This window comes from Equus caballus, chromosome 8 (assembly GCF_041296265.1).
Source record: "Equus caballus isolate H_3958 breed thoroughbred chromosome 8, TB-T2T, whole genome shotgun sequence".
Lineage (NCBI taxonomy): Eukaryota > Metazoa > Chordata > Mammalia > Perissodactyla > Equidae > Equus > Equus caballus.
The window spans coordinates 49,283,299-49,303,515 of NC_091691.1; the positions used below are offsets into that span (position 1 = coordinate 49,283,299).

Here is a 20,217-nt window from a genome sequence, read left to right on the forward strand (position 1 = left end):
GTGGACTTTAAGGGCACTGCTTTTTCCACTGAAAGAACTCTTTCAAATGGATTCTGGGTTAAAAAAAGTAACAGCTTTCTCCGAGCTGGTCCTCAAACTCTTTCTCTCTCTTCCCTTCTATGTATCTATGTGTATCTCTCTCTGTGTATCTATCTTTCTATTTTCCATCCATCCATCATCTAATTTTTCTAAGCTTTTTTTTTCCTTTTTGAGAAATGTCAGGGTCTATATGAAGATGTTGGTCATTATTCCTTGTGCCTATGGATTCAGGACTCCTGGTATACTTCACCCAGTGAAATTGTAGGTATAGGGTTGAAATAGGTGAAGTTCCATTATAAAATGATTATGTCTTTGCAGAGCATCAATTAAGTGGCATATTATAGAACCTGAAATCCAGACCATTTTATAAAATGGACCCCAAACTATACATTTGGAGAAAAAACAGCTTCTTTTCACGTGGTATTGTCCAAATGGAGGCCTAGCAAATAGTTATTTAGAAAAAGTTATCACCATCAAAAACAAGGTAGTGTGAGTGCTACAGCATATGCTGATTAAGCCAAAGAAAAATGATTACTTTATTCATTTTACTGTATATGAACATCATGGTTGAAGATTTGAGCTAGGAAAACTTTTTTGGGGTGAAATTATAGATTTTTAAAAGCATGTTTGCAAGTCTGCTGGGGACTGATGCTTTTTTGTGTGTTTGAGCAGGATTTCCCACAGCATCAGGCTTCTGCAGCATTCCTCTTGCACCACTTTCCCTCAGGTCTCACTAAGTGGGATCTGGAGCTGCCTAGCGCAACTAGTCCAGCCAGCTTCTCCCACATCCATTCTGACCTTTGGCTCCCCTTTAGTTGGCCTTTTAGAGTTTGACTGAAGTTCCAGGAGAGACGATTCCAGCAGGATTTGTGTAGGAGCAAAAAGACATTTTCCTACAGATTATGAGAAAGGGGGCAGAACCTGTGAAGAAACTGCTTATGGTGGGGTCCAGAGCCTGCCCATCCATGCACACATCCATGCATCCTTCCATCTGTTCATCTGCCCCTATAACAAAGAGAGAACACAGACTCCTTGATGTTAGAGATATTAAAATTCATTTTATTCATTTTGGGTAGATAAGATTTATACGCATAAAAAGTTAAAAACTAGTGTGCTGCATTAAAGTTTTCAAACTTTTAAAACAGTGACCCTCAAATGAAATCTCATATATGAGATAAATACGTAGCTGTCTGGGTAGTGATCTGGAGCTCCACTTGCTCTGCAAATACCCTCCTCCCAACCACTGTGGCAACTTCCCAGGGTCCCTGGGCTCCCCAGAGCATGGTTTACAGACTGCTGTGCTTCAGCGTGAAACAAAGTGTTATGATGTGGCGCGGGTGGTGGATCTTGGGAAAATTAAGGGAAGGGAGAGCTCACTGGGGCCTGGAGACTTTGGAGGAAGTGTCTTGAAAGAGGGAGTGTGCCTTGAAAGGGGCGTCATCTTTGGACCCACAAAGAAGAGAGGGAGACATGCTATGTGGCAGAGTAGAGGCCAGGGAAAGGATGAGCACAGGTCCTGGAGGTGGAGGTGGGGTACAGGTGCGGGTGGTGTAAGTCAGGGTCCAGCAGGAAAAAGATGGCACACTCAAGCTGGGTAATTGAGGACAGTGTAATTAAGGGGCAGGTGACAAAGCTGTGGACAGGGTTTAGGGAAAACAAGAGAGGAGAGTGCAGAATCTTGGGCCTAGTGGCAGCTGTGAGCCATTACTAGGGGCAAGAGGAAGTTGCCATTCCTGGACCCAGAGAGAGAGCTGGACCACCTGACAGGAGATGTGACCTTTGGTAGAGGGATACAACCTAGCCCTGGTGGCCTTCAGGGAGGAAGCCAGGGAAATAAATACCCCACTCATTCTCTGTCTCCTGCCAGTGGCTCTCACTGTCCAAATCAACTGGAAGCCAGAAGCTAAGGGAGCCCATAGAGACCAACCTCCCAAAGCCCAGAGAATGATGGAGAAGGGATCTGGAAGGGACAATAGAAAATAACCACATAGAGAGCTACTGGGTTAGAGCCTAAGAACTCATATCAGTTAGCTCTTGCTCCAATAATGCTATGTAATAAACAACCCCCAAATCTCAATGGAATATGTATCACATTAAGCATTTATTCTCACAGGTCTGTGGGTTGGCCAGATGGCTCTGCTGCAGGCTCTGAAGGTTGGGCTGGCTCTACTTCTTGCCGCAGGTCTGTCTTGGCTGGGGCAGCTTTGTTCCATATGGGCTCATTCTAGAGCTCAGGCCACAGAGGCAGCAGCTGCCCAGGGGAAGCCCTCAGGTGATGGCAGATGTGCAAGAGGACAAACTCAGTGACCCTAGCACTTCTCAAGCCTTTGGTCATGTTATATCCACCAATATTGGTCAAAGCAAGTCACATGCCTGAGCCCAAGTCAAGGAACAGGAAGGTTCCCTCCTCCCAGAGAGATGGGGGCATTGCCAGGTTGTGTGGCAAAGGGGTGGATAACTGGAGCCAGTAATTCAGTAATTCACCAAAGTCTCCATAGGAGACCAAGGTGGAAAATATGTTGTACAGGAGGGGAATGAGTGTGGGCGGCTTTGGATGGTGCAACTACCTATTCATACTCCCTCCCACCCATATACAGTCTTTCTTCCTTTTATCATAATAGGACTTTTAGGGTGGCATGTAACTGCATTTTGCAGCTAAAGACTATTTCCCAGCCTCCCTTACAAATAAGTCAGGTTATTTGACTTAGTTTTGGCTAAAGCGATGTGAGTGGAAATGATGTATGCAATTTCTGCCCTTAAATGGATTAATTTCTTTCCTCACCTCTCCCTCAAGTCTGCTTCCTGCAGTGTGGGTGTGTGCTGAGCCCTCTGGGACCATGCGAATGACGATGATAGTTTCAGGATGGCAGAGCAAGAAGACACCAGGAAGGTGGCTCCCTGGGCTGCTTATGCACATATAGTTAGATGTGTGGGAAAGAAGCCTCCGTCTTAAGCTGCCGTTATTTTGGGTCTTTATTTCAGCAGCCAAATCTGTAATTAACACAAATTGAGAGGAACCTCTACTCTGATACCTAATGGAAGGGATAACACAGAAAGAGATACAAATTAATTTTTTTTTTCAGTATGTACTGGTCTAAGAGAGAAGAGATATCACAATTTTAGTTTTTCTCCGTCACCCCTGTCCAGTATTTTGAAAGGATGCATTATCAGTGAGCTAACTGTCAATGCAAACTCTGCCTAGTGATATCAGGACAAGCAATGCCAGTTCTGAACCACTTCTGGATCAATGCTGGTTCTGTATGTGAGCAGAGGGCCTGGTGGGAAAAGGAGAGAGATGAGGGGAGAGAGCTATCTGCTGTTTGTTTGAATATGTTTCACAACTAGGAAGTAGGCAGCAGGATTCAAACCTGAGCCTGTTTGGCTCCAAAACCCATCTTTCATTTGACACTAATTATATCGGAGAACTCTGTGAGAGGTCCAGCTACTCTAGAATCTAGGGTGGTTTCTCCAAACTAGACCTCTTTGGACATCCATGGCATTGGACACAAGTCGACTTTTGACTCTTTGCTCATTGATAATGAAGGGATTGGTCTTGTACTTTTATCTAAAGTGCACAAATCAGGATTTCTACATTATCTCCCTGGTTCTGGTAGAAAGAGAGAGGTACTCTTGATGGCCTAAATAATTTCCTGTGGCAAAGATCAAAATACAATGCAAAAAGCCCAGGCACTCAGGAATGTCACTGTTGGAGTGTAGAAGACAGCATGGCAGGGTGGAAGCTAGGTGGCCATGGGTTCGAATCCCAGTTCTTGGGAATTTATTTAACCTGTCTCATCTTCAGTTTCCTTGCATAGAGGTTGGAGATAGTAGGTGCTGTTAGAGCTACTATAGAGCCAGCACTTGTGCTTGTTTATGTCAGGCCTGGCCTAGCTCCTTTGCTCCATACCACAGGAATTGATTTTAAGAATCTTATAATTTCCTGCAGCTTCCAGGAATGATTTAGTGGGTCATGGCAGTGAGTGATGATTAAAGAATACAGCAAACTCTGGCAGCAGAGGTTGGAAAACTGGCCAAAGGACAATTCTCCATCCCTGGCGAAGAGGACTAACTCAAGACCCTTTGGTTAAGCCCATTTAATGACCCGGCTGGATGAATTGTTGGCAGGATTCTTCTCACTGGTGGCTGACTCCTGCTCAAGTTGCATGGGCAATCCTTGCTTTGCAAACTCAGGGCTAAGAAGTCCTTGGAGAAGAGCTGGAGGCTGGGATACAATCCTGGCTGTGGCAGGCAGGGCTGGAGTGAGATAGTTCATTCATAGACCCATTCATTGAAAAATCTGAAAATCAGGGGCTTTGCCTCTGGAGAATTAAAATTTGGTTTCCTTAAGCCTGCTTTTCTCTGGACTTTTGCCCACCTGGTGTAACATGGGCATGCTGTGTACTTATTTGAACAAGAATATCTAGGAGGAGAGGAAAAAGGATGAACGGATCCTTGAGTAATGGTGGATGGTAAAGAACACTAGCTGTCAATTTTTTCAGTAATTGGTTTTTAGTGCTTTTTTTCAATCTGGGGAGAAGGTGATGCAATCAAAAAGAATTATCCTTTGCCTTTGAGAACTCTTTGAAAATTTGCTCATGTTATTACATCACCGTCCTTTATAATGCAGATGATAGTACTAAAAGAGAAGAAAAAGGATGGGCATTAGTTTTTTTTTTTTAAAGAATAACATACAATTCAAATAATGTTAATGTACCATTCAAAAAGGAACATGTATTTTTATAGGGAAGAGTCCAAAATACATCCTTCAATAATATTTATTGTTTCAAAGAAATGCCTAGAAGTCCTTATTCAGATTAAGTAAAAGTAAAGTTTCATTTTGAAGGAGCCTATTCTGGGGAAGCCTAGAATAACTCACATCCCAAATGGCCAAACAAGGCAAACAAATGACAAATCTAGGTCACTTGTCACCTTCTACTTGTTTAGGTATTTGTGTTCTCCCCCTGCAGCTGACCAGGCTGGAAGTTCCTTATGCATCTCGAGACTGCCAGCACTTGGACCAGTGGCTGACACATCAAAGATATTCACTATGTCTGTTGAATGGATATATGGATAATTTGTGTCTCAGTTACTACCAAAAATATATTTGAGCTTTTTGTTTACCAACAACTTAGTAATTTGATATTTGTAAATATTACGAAATAATCACCACAATAAGTCTACTTGACATCCATTACCACACATGGTTACAAAATTTTTTGTGTGATGAGAACTTTTAACAGCTTTTAGCAACTTTCAAAAATACAGTACAGTATTATTAACTATAGTCACCATACTGTACATTACATCCCCATGACTGACTTATTTATTTATTTTTTTTAAAGATTTTATTTTTTCCTTTTTCTCCCCAAAGCCCTCCGGTACATAGTTGTATATTCTTCGTTGTGGGTCCTTCTAGTTGTGGCATGTGGGACGCTGCCTCAGCGTGGTTTGATGAGCAGTGCCATGTCCGCGCCCAGGATTCCAACCAACGAAACACTGGGCCGCCTGCAGCGGAGTGCGCGAACTTAACCACTCAGCCACGGGGCCAGCCCCCATGACTTACTTATTTTATAACTGGAAGTTTGTACCTTTTGACCCCCTTCAGCCATTTCACCCACCACTTCCCGCCTCTGGCAGCCACCTATTTGTTCTCTGTATCTATGAGTTGCATTTTTTTCAGATTCCACACACAAGTGAGATCATATGGTATTTGTCTTTCACTGTCTAATATATTTTACTTAGCACAATGCCTTCAAGGTCCATCCGTGCGTGTTGTCACAAATGGCAAGATTTCCTTCATTTTACAGCTGAGTAATATTCCATTGTATATATATACACCAAATTTACTTTATCCATTCATCCACAATGGACACTTAGGTTGCTTCCATGTCTTGCCATTGTAAATAATGATGCAATGAACAAGGGGGTGCATATATCCTTTCAAGTTAGTGTTTTTGTTTTCTTCAGATAAATACCCAGTACCCAGAAGCAGATCTGCTGGATCTTATGGTAGTTCTATTTTTAATTTCTTGAGGAACTTCCATACTGTTTTCCATAGTGGCTTCACCAATTTACATTACTCAAACAGTGCACAAGGGTTCCCTTTTCTCCACATCCTCTCCAATGCTTGTTATTTCTTGTCTTTTTATAATAACCATTTTAACAGGTGTCAGGTCAAATCCCATTGTGGGTTTTTTTTTTTTTTTGATTGGCACCTGAGCTTACATCTGTTGCCAATCTTTTATTTTTCCTTCTTCTCCCCAAAGCCCCCCAGTACATAGTTGTATATTCTAGTTGTGGATCCTTCTAGTTGTCCTATATATGGGATCCGGCCTCAGCATGGCTTGATGAGCAGTGCCATGTCCTTGCCCAGGATCCGAACTGGTGAAACCCTGGGCAGCTGAAGCGGAGCATGCAAACTTAACCACTCAGCCATGGGGCTGGCCCCCTATCCCACTGTGGTTTTAATTTGCATTTCCTTGATGATTAGTGATGTTAACTATCTTTTCATGTACCTGTTGGCTATCTATATGTCTTCTCTGGTATGCTTTGGCCATTCAGGGTCTTTTGTGGTTCTGTACAAATTTTAAAATTGTTCTACTTCTGTGAAAAATGCCATTGGTATTCTGATGGGAATTGCATTGAATCTGTATATTGCTTTAGGTAGTATGGACATTTTAACAATATTAATTCTTCCAATCCATGAGCATGGTATATGTTTTCATCTATTTGTGTCGTCTTCAATTTCTTTCATCAGTCTTACAGTTTTCAGAGAATAGGTCTTTCACTTCCTTGGTTAAATTTATTCCTAGCTATTTTATTCTTTTTGATCCAACTGTAAATGGGATTGTGTGCTTAATTTCTCTGATAGCTTGTTATTAGTATTTAGATATGTGACAGATTTCTTTTTTTTTTTTTTTTTTTTAAAGATTTTATTTTTTCCTTTTTTTCTCCCCAAAGCCCTCCGGTACATAGTTGTGTATTCTTCGTTGTGGGTCCTTCTAGCTGTGGCATGTGGGACGCCGCCCCAGCGTGGTTCGATGAGCAGCGCCATGTCCGCGCCCAGGACTCGAACTAACGAAACACTGGGCCGCCTGCAGCGGAGCGCGCGAACCCAACCACTCGGCCACGGGGCCAGCCCCGATATGTGACAGATTTCTGTATGTTAATTTTGTGTCCAACTTTACTGAATTGATTTATCAGTTCTAATAGTTTTTTGGTGGAGTCTTTAGGGTTTTCTATGTATAGTATCATTTTACCTGCAAATAGTGAGTGTTTTACTTCTTTCCAATTTGGATGCCTTTTACTTCTTTTTCTTGCCTAATTGCTGTGGCTAGGACTTCTAATAGTATGTTGAATAAAAGTACTGAGAGTAGGCATCCCTGTCTTGTTACTGTTCTTAGAAAGGTTTCAGCTTTTCACCATTGAGTATAATGTTAGCTGTGGGTTTGTCATATATGGCCTTTATTACATTGAGGTATGTTCCTTCCAGACCCACTTTGTTTTTATCATAAATTGATGTTGAATTCTGTCAAATGCTTTTTCTGCATCTATTGTGATGATCATATGACTTTTATCCTTTGTTTTGTTAATATGGTGTAACATGCTAATTGACTTGCAGATGTTGAACCATCCTTGCATCCCTGGGATAAATCTTATGTGATCGTAGTATATGATCCTTTTAATATATTGTTGAATTTGGCTTGTTAATATTTTGCTGAGGATTTTTTCGTCTATGTTCCTCAGGGATATTGCCTGTAATTTTCCTTTTTTTGTGTTGTCTTCATTTGGTTTTGGTATCAGGGTAATGCTAAGCCGTGTAAAATGAGTTTGAAAATGTTCCTTCCTCTTCAATTTTCTGTAATAAACTGAGAAGGATAGGTGTTAACTCTTCTTTACGTGTTTGGTAGAATTCACTTGTGATGCCATCTGGTCCTGGACTTTTGCTTTTTGGAAGTTTTAAAATTACTGATTTCATTTCATTACTTGTAATCAGTCTATTCAGATTTTCTATTTCTTCATGATTCAGTCTTGGTAGGTTGTGTGTTTCTAGGAATTTATCCATTTCTTCTAAGTTTTCCAAGTTGTTGGGGTACAATTGTTCATAACAGTCTCTTATGATCCTTTATATTTTGTCTGATATGAGGATTGCTACCCCAGCTTTCTCTTCCTTTCCCTTTGCATGAAATATCTTTTTCCATCTCTTCACTTTCAGTCTGTGTATGTCTTTAGATCTGAATTGAGTCTCTCATATGCAGCATATTGATGGGTCTTGTTTTTTAATTCATTCAGCCACCTTATGTCTTTTGATTGTAGAATTTAGCCCATTTACATTTAAATTAATTATTAATAGGTATGTACTTATTGCCATTTTGTTAATTGTTTCTAGTTGTTTTTGCAGTTCTTCTCTGTTCCTTTCTTGGTCTCTTCCCTTGTGGTTTGATGGTTTCCTTTAGTGTTATGTTTGTATTCCTTTCTCTCTATTTTTTGTGTATCTATTGTAGGTTTTTCGTCTGTGGTTACCATGAGGTTCATATATAAAGTGATAGTTACTTAAGTTCGAACACATTCAAAAAGCACTACATTTTTACTCCCCTGACCCCACATTTTATGTTTTTGACAACACATTTTACATCTTTTTATTTTGTGTACCCCTTAACTACTTATTGTAGTTATAGTTGATTTTACCTTTTTTTTTTTTTGTCTTTTAATCTTCATACTAGCTTCATCCATTGCCTTTACTGAATATTTGCCTTTACCAGTGAGATTTTTTTCTTTCATATATTTTCTCATTTCTAGTTATGGCTTTTTCTTTTCTACTTAAAGAAAACCCTTTAACATTTCTTGTAAGGCCAGTTTAGTGGTGATGAACTCCTTTAGTTTTTGCTTGTCTGGGAAACTCTTTATGTCTCTTTCAATCCTGAATGATAACCTTGTTGGGCAGAGTATTCTTGGTTGTAAGTTTTTTTCCCTTCAGCACTTTAAATATATCATGACACTCCCTTCTTGCCTGCAAAGTTTCTGCTGAAAAATTAACTTATAGTCTTAGGGAGGTTCCTTTGTATGTGACTCGTTTTTCTCTTACTGACTTTAAGATTCTCTCTTTATCTTTAACTTTTGCCAATTTAATTATAATATATCTTAGTGTGAATCTCTTTGGGTTCATCTTGTCTGGAACTCTCCTGGATCTGGATGTCTGTTTCCTTCCCTAAGTTAGAGAAGTTTTCAGCCATTATTTCTTCAAATAAATTTTCCGCCCCTTTCTCTCTCTCTTCTCCTTCTGGGACACCAATAATGAGAATGTTATTATGCTTGATGTTGTCCCAGAGGTCCCTTAAAGTATCCTCATTTTTTAAAATTCTATTTTCTTTTTGATATTCTGATTGGTGATTTCCACTACTTTGTCTTCCAGACTGCTGATTCGTACTTTATCATCTAATCTGCTGTTGATTCCCCCTAGTGTATTTTTCATTTCCATTATTGTATTCTTTAGCTCTGATTGTTTCTTTCTTATATTTACTATTTGTTGAAGTTCTTACTGTGTTTCTCCATTCTTCTCCTGAGTTCAGTGAGCATCTTTATGACCTTTACTTTGAATTCTTCATCAAGTAAATTACTTATTTCCATTTCTTTAGAGTTTTTTCCTGTGGTTTTATCTTGTCCTTTTGTTTGGAACATATTCCTCTGTCTCCTCATCTTGTTTGACTTTCTGTATTTATTTTTATGAATTAGATAAAACAGCTACCTCTTCCAGTGTTGAAGGAGTGGCCTGTGTAGGAGCATCCCCTGTGTAGACTGCATGTGCTGGGTGGCTTTGCAGGCTAGCTGAAGTGGGTGCAGGCTGGAGGAGTCCTGGTGCTTGTTGCATCTGAGCTGCCTTGGTGGGATCGCTAGAGCTGGAGCAGACATGGGCCAGGGGGTGTCCTGGGGCATGCTGTGCTGGGACCACCTTGGTGGGACAGCTGGAGCTGGCACAGGCTGGGGGGTCCTGGTGCATGCCATGCTGAGGTTGTTTTGCTGGCACAGCTGGAGTTGGGGTGGGTGTGGGCAGGGGGACATGGTTTGTGCCACATGGGGCTGCCTTGGAGGGACAGATGGAGCTGGTGTGGGCCAGAGGCCTGGGGTATGCTGGGGTGGCCTTAGCAGGCTGGCCAGAGCGTCTGGACCAGGCTCCTGCCCTGGTTACCAAAGTGAAGGGAGAATGTGCCATATGGTGCTCGCCACTGCCTCCAGCCCCAGAGAGAGTTTCAGCAGTTCCCTGCCCATTTGGCAGATGCTCTAGAGTTACTAAATGGATTTCCTTCCCATATAGTCTAGGTGCCCTTTAAACTGCTGTTTTTTCACTGTGTCTCAGGGTGGGCAAGCCTGCGCAGGCCCCTCAGTGATATCTCTCCCTGCTACAGATTGCTGTGTTAGGGGCGGAGTTCCTGTCAATACCCTGTCTTTGTCTCTCCTACCCACATCTATGTGGTCCCTCTATCCTTTGTTGTGCACAAGCTGTTCAATCAGCCCTCAGTTCTTCTTCAGGAGGAATTGCTCTATGTGTAGACAAAGAGTCAGTTTGTCCTCTGGAGAAGGTGAGTTCACCATCTTCCTATGCCACCATCTTGGACCCTCCCTGTTTCAAGGTAATTTTTTATTTCCCTTCTGATTTCATTTTTGACTCATTGGTTGTTCAGTAGCATGTTGTTTAATCTCCACATATTTGTGAAGTTTTAAATTTTCTTGTAATTGCTTTCTAGTTTCATGCTGTTGTAATATGATTGGAAAAGATAACTTGAAATTATTTCAGTCTTCTTAAATGTAAGACATATTTTGTGGCCTAACATATGCTGTATCCTAGAGAATGTCCCATGTGCACTTAAGAAGAATATATTCTGTTGCTTTTGGACAGAATGTTCTGTATATATCTGTTAAGTTCATCTGGTGTAATGTGTCATTTAGGGCCAATATTTCCATATTGATTTTCTGTCTGGATAATCTATCCATTGATCAAAGTGGGGTATTATTAATCCCCTTCCATTATTGTATTGTCTATTTCTCCCTTTAGGTCTGTTAATATTTGCTTTATATATTTAGTGCTCCTATGTTTGGTGTATAAATATTTACAAATGTTATATCCTCTTGTGGGACTGACTCCTTTATCATTATGTGATGACCTTCTTTGTCTCTTATTACAGTCTTTGTTTTAAAGTCTATTCTGTCTGATATAAATATAGCTACCCCAGCTTTCTTTTTGTTCCCATTTGCATGAAATATCTTTTTCCATCCCTTCCCTTTCAGTCTGTGTATGTCCTTCATCTGAAGTGAGTCTCTTGTAGGCAGCATATAGATGGATCCTATATTTTTATTCTTGCAGCCACTCTGTCTTTTGATTGGAGAATTTAGTCCATTTACATTTAAAGTACTTATTGATAGGTATGTATTTACTGCCATTTTGTCAATTGTCTTCTGGCTGTTTTGTAGTTCCTCTGTTTCTTTCTTCTTCTCTTGCTCTCTTCCTTTGTAATTTGATGATTTTCTGTAGTGGGTATGCTTAGATTCCTTTCTCTTTATCTTTTGTGTATCTACTACAGGTTTTTGCTTTGTGGTTATGAGGCTTACATATAACAACTTATATTTACAACAGTCTATTTTAAGTTGATAACAACTTAAGTTCAAATGAATTCTAAAGCTCTACATTTTTACTCTCCCTACCGTAAGTTTTGTTTTGATGTAACAGTTTACAGATTTTTATTTTGTGTATCCCTTAATTATTGTATAGTTATTTTTACTACTTTTGTCTAACTTTCATACTAGCTTTATAAGTGATTGATCCACCACCTTTACAACATTAGGTTATTCTGAATTTTACTATATATTTACCTTTATCAGTGAGGTTTATACTTTCAAATGTCTTCCTGTTGTTAATTAGTACCTTCATTTTCAGCTTAACGAAGCCCCTTAACATATGTTGTAAGGCTGGTCTGGTGGTGATGAACCCTTTCAGCTTTTGCTGGTCTGGAAAACTCCTTCTCTGTCCTGCAATTGTGAAGGACAACTTTTCCAGGTAGAATATTCTTGGTTGTAAGTTTTTTTCTTTTAGCATTTGGAATATATTGTGCCAGTGCCTTCTGGTCTGCCAAGTTTCTGCTGAAAAATCTGGTGATAATATTATGGGGGTTCCCTTACATGTAACAAGTTGTTTATCTTTTGCTGCTTTTAAGATTCTCTTGCTGTCTTTAACTTTTGACACTTTAATGATGTGTCTTAGTGTGGGTCTCCTTGGGTTCCTCTTATTTGGAACTCTCTGGGTTTTCTGGATTTGGATGTCTATTTCCTTCCCCAAATTAGGGAAGTTTTTGGCAATTATTTCTTCAAATAAGTTTCTGCCCCTTTCTCTTTCTCTTCTCCTTCTGGGACCCACATAATGTGAATGTTGGTCCACTTGCTCTCTCTTAAGTCCCTTAAGCTGTCTTCACTTTTTTTCATTCCTTTTTCTTTTTCCTGCTGGATTGGGTGAGTTCCACTGCTCTGTCTTTTGAGTTCACTGACCCTACTGTTGAACTCCATTAGTCTATTTTTCAGTCCAGTTATTGTATTCTTCAGCTCTGTGACTTCTATTTGGTACTTTCTTATATTTTCTGTTTCTTTGTGGAAGTTCACTGTGTTCATCCATTCTCCTCCCAAGTTCAGTGAGCATCCTTATGACTATTATTTTGAACTCTTTATCAGGTAAGTTACTTACCTCTATTTCATAAAGGACTTTTTCTGTTGTTTTATCATATTCTTTCATTTGGGACATATTTCTCTTTCTTCATTTTCCTTGATTCTCTGTGTTGGTTTCTATGCATTAGATAAAACAGCCACTTCTCCCAGTCTTGAGGGAGTGGTCTTGTATAGGAATGAACCTTATCATTCAACCTAACCTAGCTCTTGGTTGTCTCTCAAACCTTTGTGATTATTCAAGCAGCCTATTTTATTTTTAGTGGCTCCCAGTAGTTGAGGGTATGCAAGACCTGTCAGTGTCCCAAAAAGGAGGATCTCAATCAGCACCTAGATTTAGGCTGATAGGCAACAAGACCCTCAGGCAGTAGCTTTTAAAGTATGCAGGCCTGTGGTACTACAAACATATGTCCCACTGGCTGCCAGAGTCAGGTGACCTAGAAGTGTTTCCTGCACAGTTGTTGCAAAAATCGGGGCACCAGATTAGTGTACAAGGTCCTTTCCAGGAGGTACTGGTGACCTGCAGTGAGGCAGAGGGCGAGCACAAAGATGGCATCCAACAGCCTCTGTCCCTGGAGAACACCTAGGAGGCCCCTAGATGTATGCCAAAGCAGAAGCCTGCCCTTCTTGCCAAAGCTCCAGGACAAGCAAATAGGCCTGAAAGACTGGGGGAGTGTTTCAGTCTGCCCAGTGGTGGTAGCCGGCCAAGAACTCTCTCTCCATTTGTTTCAGTCCTATGGGGCCTGAGAATGCAAGCCCTGCTGGCCACAAGAGCTAGGTGACAAGGGGTGTCCCCTGGGCAGCAGCCACAAAAAACTGGGGCACCCGACACATGTAGAAGCTCCTCTCTAGGACATACAAGTTCTCTGGAGCACAGCAAAGAGAGAGTGTGAAGACAGCACCTGCCTTCCAAGGTCTCCCACCAACTTTTTAAATAAAGTCTTTATGAGATATAATTCACATATCACATAATTCACCATTTGAAGGACACAATTCAGTGTTTTTTATAATATTACAAAGTTGTACAATTTAGAACTATCTACTCACATTTTAGGACATTTTCATCACCCCCAAGAGAAATCCCATACCTATTAGCACTCACTTCCCATTTCCTCCTTCCCCCACCACAAATTTTTAAATCTAGTTCTGATGAAAAAAAAATAAGATGCTACATTCTGAAGACGGTCATGTTTAAATGAAGCTTTACATAAAGTACTGTTTGAAATGAAAAAATATCTCCAAAAGCCTCTTTGGTTTATGAGCTTATAAAGGGCACAGATTATGTCCTCCATTATGTAGCACAGCATCTGGCTCATAGTAAATGCTCAATACATGTGGAATTGAATGCTTGGCCATCTGAATAGTCTGTGTATGGAACTCTCTGAAAAAGACATAGCATTGGTGCCATATGTTAAAGAACAATTGACTGACAATAATATAAGGTAATGACCTAGGCCACTTAGTCTAACATTTATTGAGTACTTCCTATACATTAGGCACATTTATTAACTTATTTAAGTCCTCACAATAACCCCATTAAGAAGTTACGATTATTATTCCCCTGGGGTTAATATCCTGCCCAGCCAGTAAGGGCAGAACCAGGGCTGGAACCCAATTGCAGAGCCTGGACTCAGAGCCCTTAGACTCCTCACCTCTCACTCTTTAATAGGATGTGAGCCCTGCAGCTCCCTCTTGAAGCCCCTCTACTGCTCACCTGTCTCTCTGTCTTTTTCACAAATGAAGTTATTGATGTCTTCACACTGGAAATCGTTCCACTGCCCAGCATAAATCAGCCCAGCGCAGTCTTCTCCTGGCCCATGGCCATGGCCCCAGTTATCTGGCTGTCCAGCTTTCCAATTTCTTTTAACAAAACAGAAATTGAGTGTTATTTGTGCACACAGATGTTGTCTTTACCCAAGAGCAGCAGAGAAATGTAAAAAATGAAACCGAAGCGTGTCATTTGTCCTAGAATGAAAATGCACTGTTTAAAAAGCCACGCATGCTCTTACTCAGAATAAGAAGCAGCTGTTTTGCAGAGTAGCGTATAATGAAGGACCTCCCTGCAGGCTTGTTATCTTTGCCACAGGGAAATCAACTCACTGAGCTGCTTCCTCACAGTGCCAAGGGAGTAAATCCTTCTTCAACACAGTTAGATGAATGACAACTTCCTAATGTGCACTGGAACGCTGACTTCTGGGCATGCGTGTATTTATTTGTGCATGAACATATACGCCCTCTGAGGACAGGATGCACACGCTCTTGTGAGAACCCAGAGGGATCCTTGTACATTAAGAGACCTTGCCTCTAAGAAATCAAAGCATCAGCCAGAGAAAGTGAGGGACCTTTGATATATATTTACAGGAACCTACAATTACAAACAGTTATGGTTGTCTGACCAAGCTGTAGATGTTTGATTGCTTTAGAAAGAAATAGTAATTTAGTCTTACTGAAAATGACTCATACATTTCATTGCCTTTTTTGGGAGAGAGATTCTTAAAAATAAGTTTTCTTTAGGATGAGTTTACTTGGGGCTTGTTAACTTGGATACCGCTGCTCAAAACACCACTCTGGCAGGGTTCGTTGTTCTTGATTCTGTTTCCATGCAATAAATTAGATGTGCTTCCAAGACTCAAAACTTGAAAGCTGAATTTTCTCTAAGAAGCAGGTTCTTACACAGAAGCTTGTGGTTACTGCCTGAGAAGACAAGCTTGCCTCATGTGGAGGGTCTGAAAAAACATCTGCAGTGGGAGGTGCTTCCCATAAACAATGACTCATTATCCCATCAGCCATAGGGTGTCCCAGGGTCAGCCGAGGATAGAGCCCATATTGCCCGACATCTTTGGCCAATAAGACCATTAAACCAGAGGGCAGTGGGAAAGGACAGCTGAAATTTACAGTTAAAAGTGGGGAAACAAGGTAGAATTGACTCCCCCACACCAAATGAATATCTTGGGGTTTTTTAAAAATAAAAAGTCACCTCACTTAAATAAATCTAGTGATGAAAAGATAATTTAGATGAAACTATCAACTGATGAGAGTAAAAATGGGACAATATTTAGGATAGAGAGTGAGAAATAGCCACAGAGGACCTACTATGTGCCAGAGATAATGCTAGGTGATGACAGTACAGCAGTGCGGAGAACAGAGTCCCAGCCCTCACAGAACTTACCTAATAGGCAAGAAACAAATGAATTAAAAATCCCAGACTGCCACAGCCAGAGAGATGAAGTTGGAAGAATAAATAGTTTACTTTCATGTGTATTTCTGTCCACCCTGCAGAACCCCTCTGGAAACATGAACAATGCCCGAACAGTCTGATCTTGTTGATGTACCATTTTGTTCATTTCTGCCAGTAATGTGAGGGGGTTCGATTCCAATTTTGTTCACAGAATTTGAGATCTGTGATTTCTGAACTGTGTAACGATGGAAGATTCGATATTTTTTCTCTCTTAATTAAATGGGAAATTATATAAATATGACTTCTGATAGACGACCTGCTTAATATCTTTCCCTTGCATTTTCTTGTCATTTTAAGTAGATAAAAGGGATTTACAGACTCAACAAAAAGAGAACTGATTGACAAGAAAGGAGGTAATCTTTATCACCATTCTCCATTCATTTTTGAAGGTCATTGGAATTCTTCACATACAGTGCCCAAGGTTTTCTTTTGGGACTAAAGGTAGAGTGCAGGTCTCTGGCTGTGAGTGCAGTGACTGAGGTGGGACCAGCGTGGATGGTGGGGGAGGAGCCTGAAGCCAGGCTGCAGGGGCAATTTGTCTTGTAGACTGAGCACCCAGAGTCTCATAGCATCTCTTTGGAAAAGCTAAAAATCACATGGGGTGATGTGTGGCAAACCCCCTCAGTGTGCATGCTTGTAATAAATAACAGAACAGAACATGTCAGATAAAGAACATATATATTTTGGAAAAGAATTTCAGCTTAAATGGTGCCTTAACGTCATTTATAGGTGCACTCTGAAATAAAGCCTGAGCTGAAAATCCCTGAATCCCGTATTATAATGCACGTGTCATAGAAGTGGTTGGCTAACAACACACATATGCACTTGGACAGCAGACTCTAAGTAGACCAGGGACCTTGGAACACACTGGACTCACTGTTCCACTGCACTGGAAACACAGAAGCATGTCAGCTAGAGTGGGTGTGAACCTCCTCCAGGATTTTGGGTTTATTCTAATCGAAGCAGAGCACAAACTCTCAATCTTGGGAATGGCCCTTTTTGACCTCACAACTTAGTACTTTCTCATTGACCACAAGACTGACTGAGGCTTCAGGGTCAAGAAACTTCTGCTGGCAACAGCCTGGTCTCAAAGCAGGACAATCTTAGTAGTGAGAAGTGTTTCTTTGCTATAGAATTTTCTCCCACTATAAGGGTCTGTAAAGTGGAAGATTTCTCTCTAGTGGCCTAAGCCAGAGCCACTCTGATAGAAATAAGCAGCATGGGTCACAGTGAGTTATTATTGAATTAGATGACACTGAAAGTTCCCTTCTGATCCCCGCCGTTCTATGGCTCTATATTCTAAAAAAAATATATATGCAATATTATAAGGTAGGAGTCTCTGTGGACAGAAAGGCAACCCAGGTTTTATCTTTGCCGTGTAGAGATGAAAGCAGCTACTCGTAACTTAACAGCATACTCCCACCAAATGATGTCCTGTGCAGGGGACCAAGAAGTGGACAAGAGGAAGAGAAGAGATTCAAGTGTGCTTTGGGAAACCCTCAGGAGGAATATCACATCTCTGGTGATCTAAGGTGGGCAAATGCAAGCAGCGTGGGGCATGGAAGGCCTTAAAGGCTACCTTATAGTTCTGCTCTGAGCGAGGGGGCAGACTCCCACATGCCTACCAGGCAGCCTCCATTAACAGTGATGACCTCTGCCAGATGACAGGCTTGCATTTATTCCATTAAGAGTAGAAAGATCAGCTTTAACATGCTCCTGGTTTCACTGATCTTCTCTATGGCTTGTCTATTTTCTATTTCATTGCTTTCTAGTCAGTATTATTTTCTTCCTTCTACTTACTTTGGGATTAATTTGCTCTTCTACCATCATAAAGTAGAAGCATAGATCATTAATTTTCAACTTAAAAAAAATTTTCCAAATATAAGCATTTTAAAGCTATAAATGCCCCCTCCAAACTGTTTTAGCTGCATCCCATAAATTTTGATGTGTTGTGTTTTCATTTTATTTGAAACATTTTCAAATTTCCTTTGTGATTTCTTCGACCCATGAGTTATTTAGAAGTGTGTCATTTAATTTCAAATATTTGGCCGTTTTGTAGATATTTTTCTGTTATTGGTTTGTAATTTAATTTTGTTTTGGTCAGAGAACATACTCTATATAATTTCAGTGCCTTTAAATTTATTGAGACTTGTTTGATGGCCCAGCATGTAGTTTATCTTGGTGAACATACTATATTCACTTGAAAGGAATGGGTATTTGTAGTTGTTGGGTGAAATGTTCCATAAATATCAATGAAGTCAAGTTAGTTGATAGTGTCTACTATTTCCCTTTTGATTTTTCTACCTACTTTTTCTATTAATTACTGAGAGAAGAACGCTGAAATCTCCTCCGAAGCCCTGCTCTTGGCCATATCCACAGTTAGGGTTGGTATGTCTGTCTTCTTGATTGTGACATGGTCCTGGAAATCAGACATTTTTACATGAATAGAACAACATCTCTCACTCATATTGCTGCCTCCACATTCTAGAAAATATCCTCCAGGCCAGCACAGAGGCTGGTTCACAGTGGATGCTCCAGTGTAATTCACTGAATGTTATCACAGGACTGTGAGCCAGTGGATCCCAATCGCCAGTTAGGGGGTCGGTGTTGGCCAGGAATGCAGTTTTCACAGGTCTGCAGTGAAATGAGAAAAAGAAGGACAACGTGTGTGTGTGTGTGTGTATGTATGTGTGAAAGTATGACGGCCAGCTGTCTTTTCTTGGAAAAGATTGTGGGTTTTGTTTTTGGTTTTTAATGCTGGGATTTGTTATTGGTAATTTTTAAAAACCATGTTCTTAATTGGCAAATAAAACCTTGGCAATATATTTCAGCCCTCCAGTCTTTCTTTGGGAACTGTATTGGTGTGTGGATCCAAAGCATTTGGAAACTTCTCCTAGGCACCATCCTGAGCCATCACAGATTGCTTCTCCTCCGTCCTTTTCTCTGACTGTTCCTGCCCTGCTTTAGGTCAGAAAGAGCTGTAGATTCAGCCAGGTCCTATGTTTCATTGGAAATAAACCATAGTTCAGGTCTGCATGTGCCCTAAGCCTTTGGCATCCTATCCACGTCACCAGTACTTTTTGTCTGTTTATTCCAGCACTGCCTTTCTCAACCATGAAAAGGGAGTGTAGACAAGAGACAGAGGAGAGCGCCTTTATCCCTTGTCCGTTTCCTCTTTAGCAGTAACCACAAAAGTGTGAAACAACTTCAAAAGGGCTGTGAGAGTGTGTGTGTATGTGTGTTGGGGAGAAAGAGTGAGAGGAGAGCAGAAAGCCTTGGTTCTCCTGTGGCCCGGGCAGGGCCTGAGGAGGGGCCAGGGCAAGACACCATTGCTGGAGCAGGGAACGGAAGCAGATGGGCCAGTGTGTGGAGGCCACAGAGGCAAAGAGGAGGCGGGTAAAGGTGAGTCTGAATAGACAGAGTATTTGGAGAGACTTAAACTGGTGGGGGACCCCTGAGAGCCTGACCCCCAGTCTCCATCCCAGGCTATTGCAGAGAACATTCTTGTTTTCTTCACGAATCTGTGTGAGATCTGAGTGAAATACTGTGTGTGGCATCTCAATCAGGATACTATAAAATACACAAATCCTAGGTAGTATTATCCTGCAATTACTGACTAGTATAAAAATAATCATGACTATGACAATAATAGGAATAACGCCAATACCAGCAGATGACATTCCTTGAGCACTTCCCAGGGGCCAATGCTTTATATATATTATCTCATTTAATTTTCACAATGCCGACGTAGGTCCTTCTGCAATGTTCATTTCTAGATGAGGACACGAGAATTCGCAGGGTTGAGTAACTCACACAAGGTCACGCAGCTGTTGAGTGCTGGGTCGAGGCCTGGAACGTGACCTCATTCACTCCAGGGTATGTGCTCTCTCCCCTCGCTGCACTGGCTCTTTTTCTAGTTTGTGCAGTGTTTATTATTATATGTCAAGTTAAATTAGCCTTCAGTATTGAGGCCGTATAATATGTCTGCCTAATTTATTCCTGCCTTTAAAGTTTGATCCTGGGGATTTTGACAGGTATATGTATTCCTTTGGGTGGAAAACGAGAAGCATGGGTCTGTGCTGTGGCCGGGATGCAGAAGCCAAACTCTCAGGAGGCCCCAGGGTGGCTGTGGCTGGGGACTGAGTTCCAGGAAGGTGTCTGGTGATGTAATCCTTCTCAGGTCCTGGGTAGCAATGCTGGTGCTCTCCTCCCAGATCACATGATTCTTGCTGGAG

The 20,217-nt window shown here is 41.1% G+C and overlaps 1 protein-coding gene across 5 annotated transcripts in view; it reads right to left on the minus strand.

The window, feature by feature from the left end:
* Positions 1-1,077: 1,077 nt before the first annotated feature.
* COLEC12 (collectin subfamily member 12) overlaps positions 1,078-20,217 on the minus strand; it is a 179,286-nt gene continuing 160,146 nt past the window's right edge. For 3 of the 5 annotated variants that reach the window (XM_023647535.2, XM_070220768.1, XM_070220770.1), the window contains 2 exons: positions 14,459-14,604; positions 1,078-4,675 (listed from right to left, as the gene is read on the minus strand). In XM_023647535.2, the coding sequence (XP_023503303.1) occupies positions 4,656-4,675; positions 14,459-14,604 (166 nt within the window). In that variant the 3' untranslated portion in view covers positions 1,078-4,655. Of the gene's footprint in view, positions 4,676-13,671; positions 14,126-14,458; positions 14,605-20,217 lie in introns of those variants that run through there. The other 2 variants (XM_023647534.2, XM_070220769.1) reach the window with 1 other exon arrangement.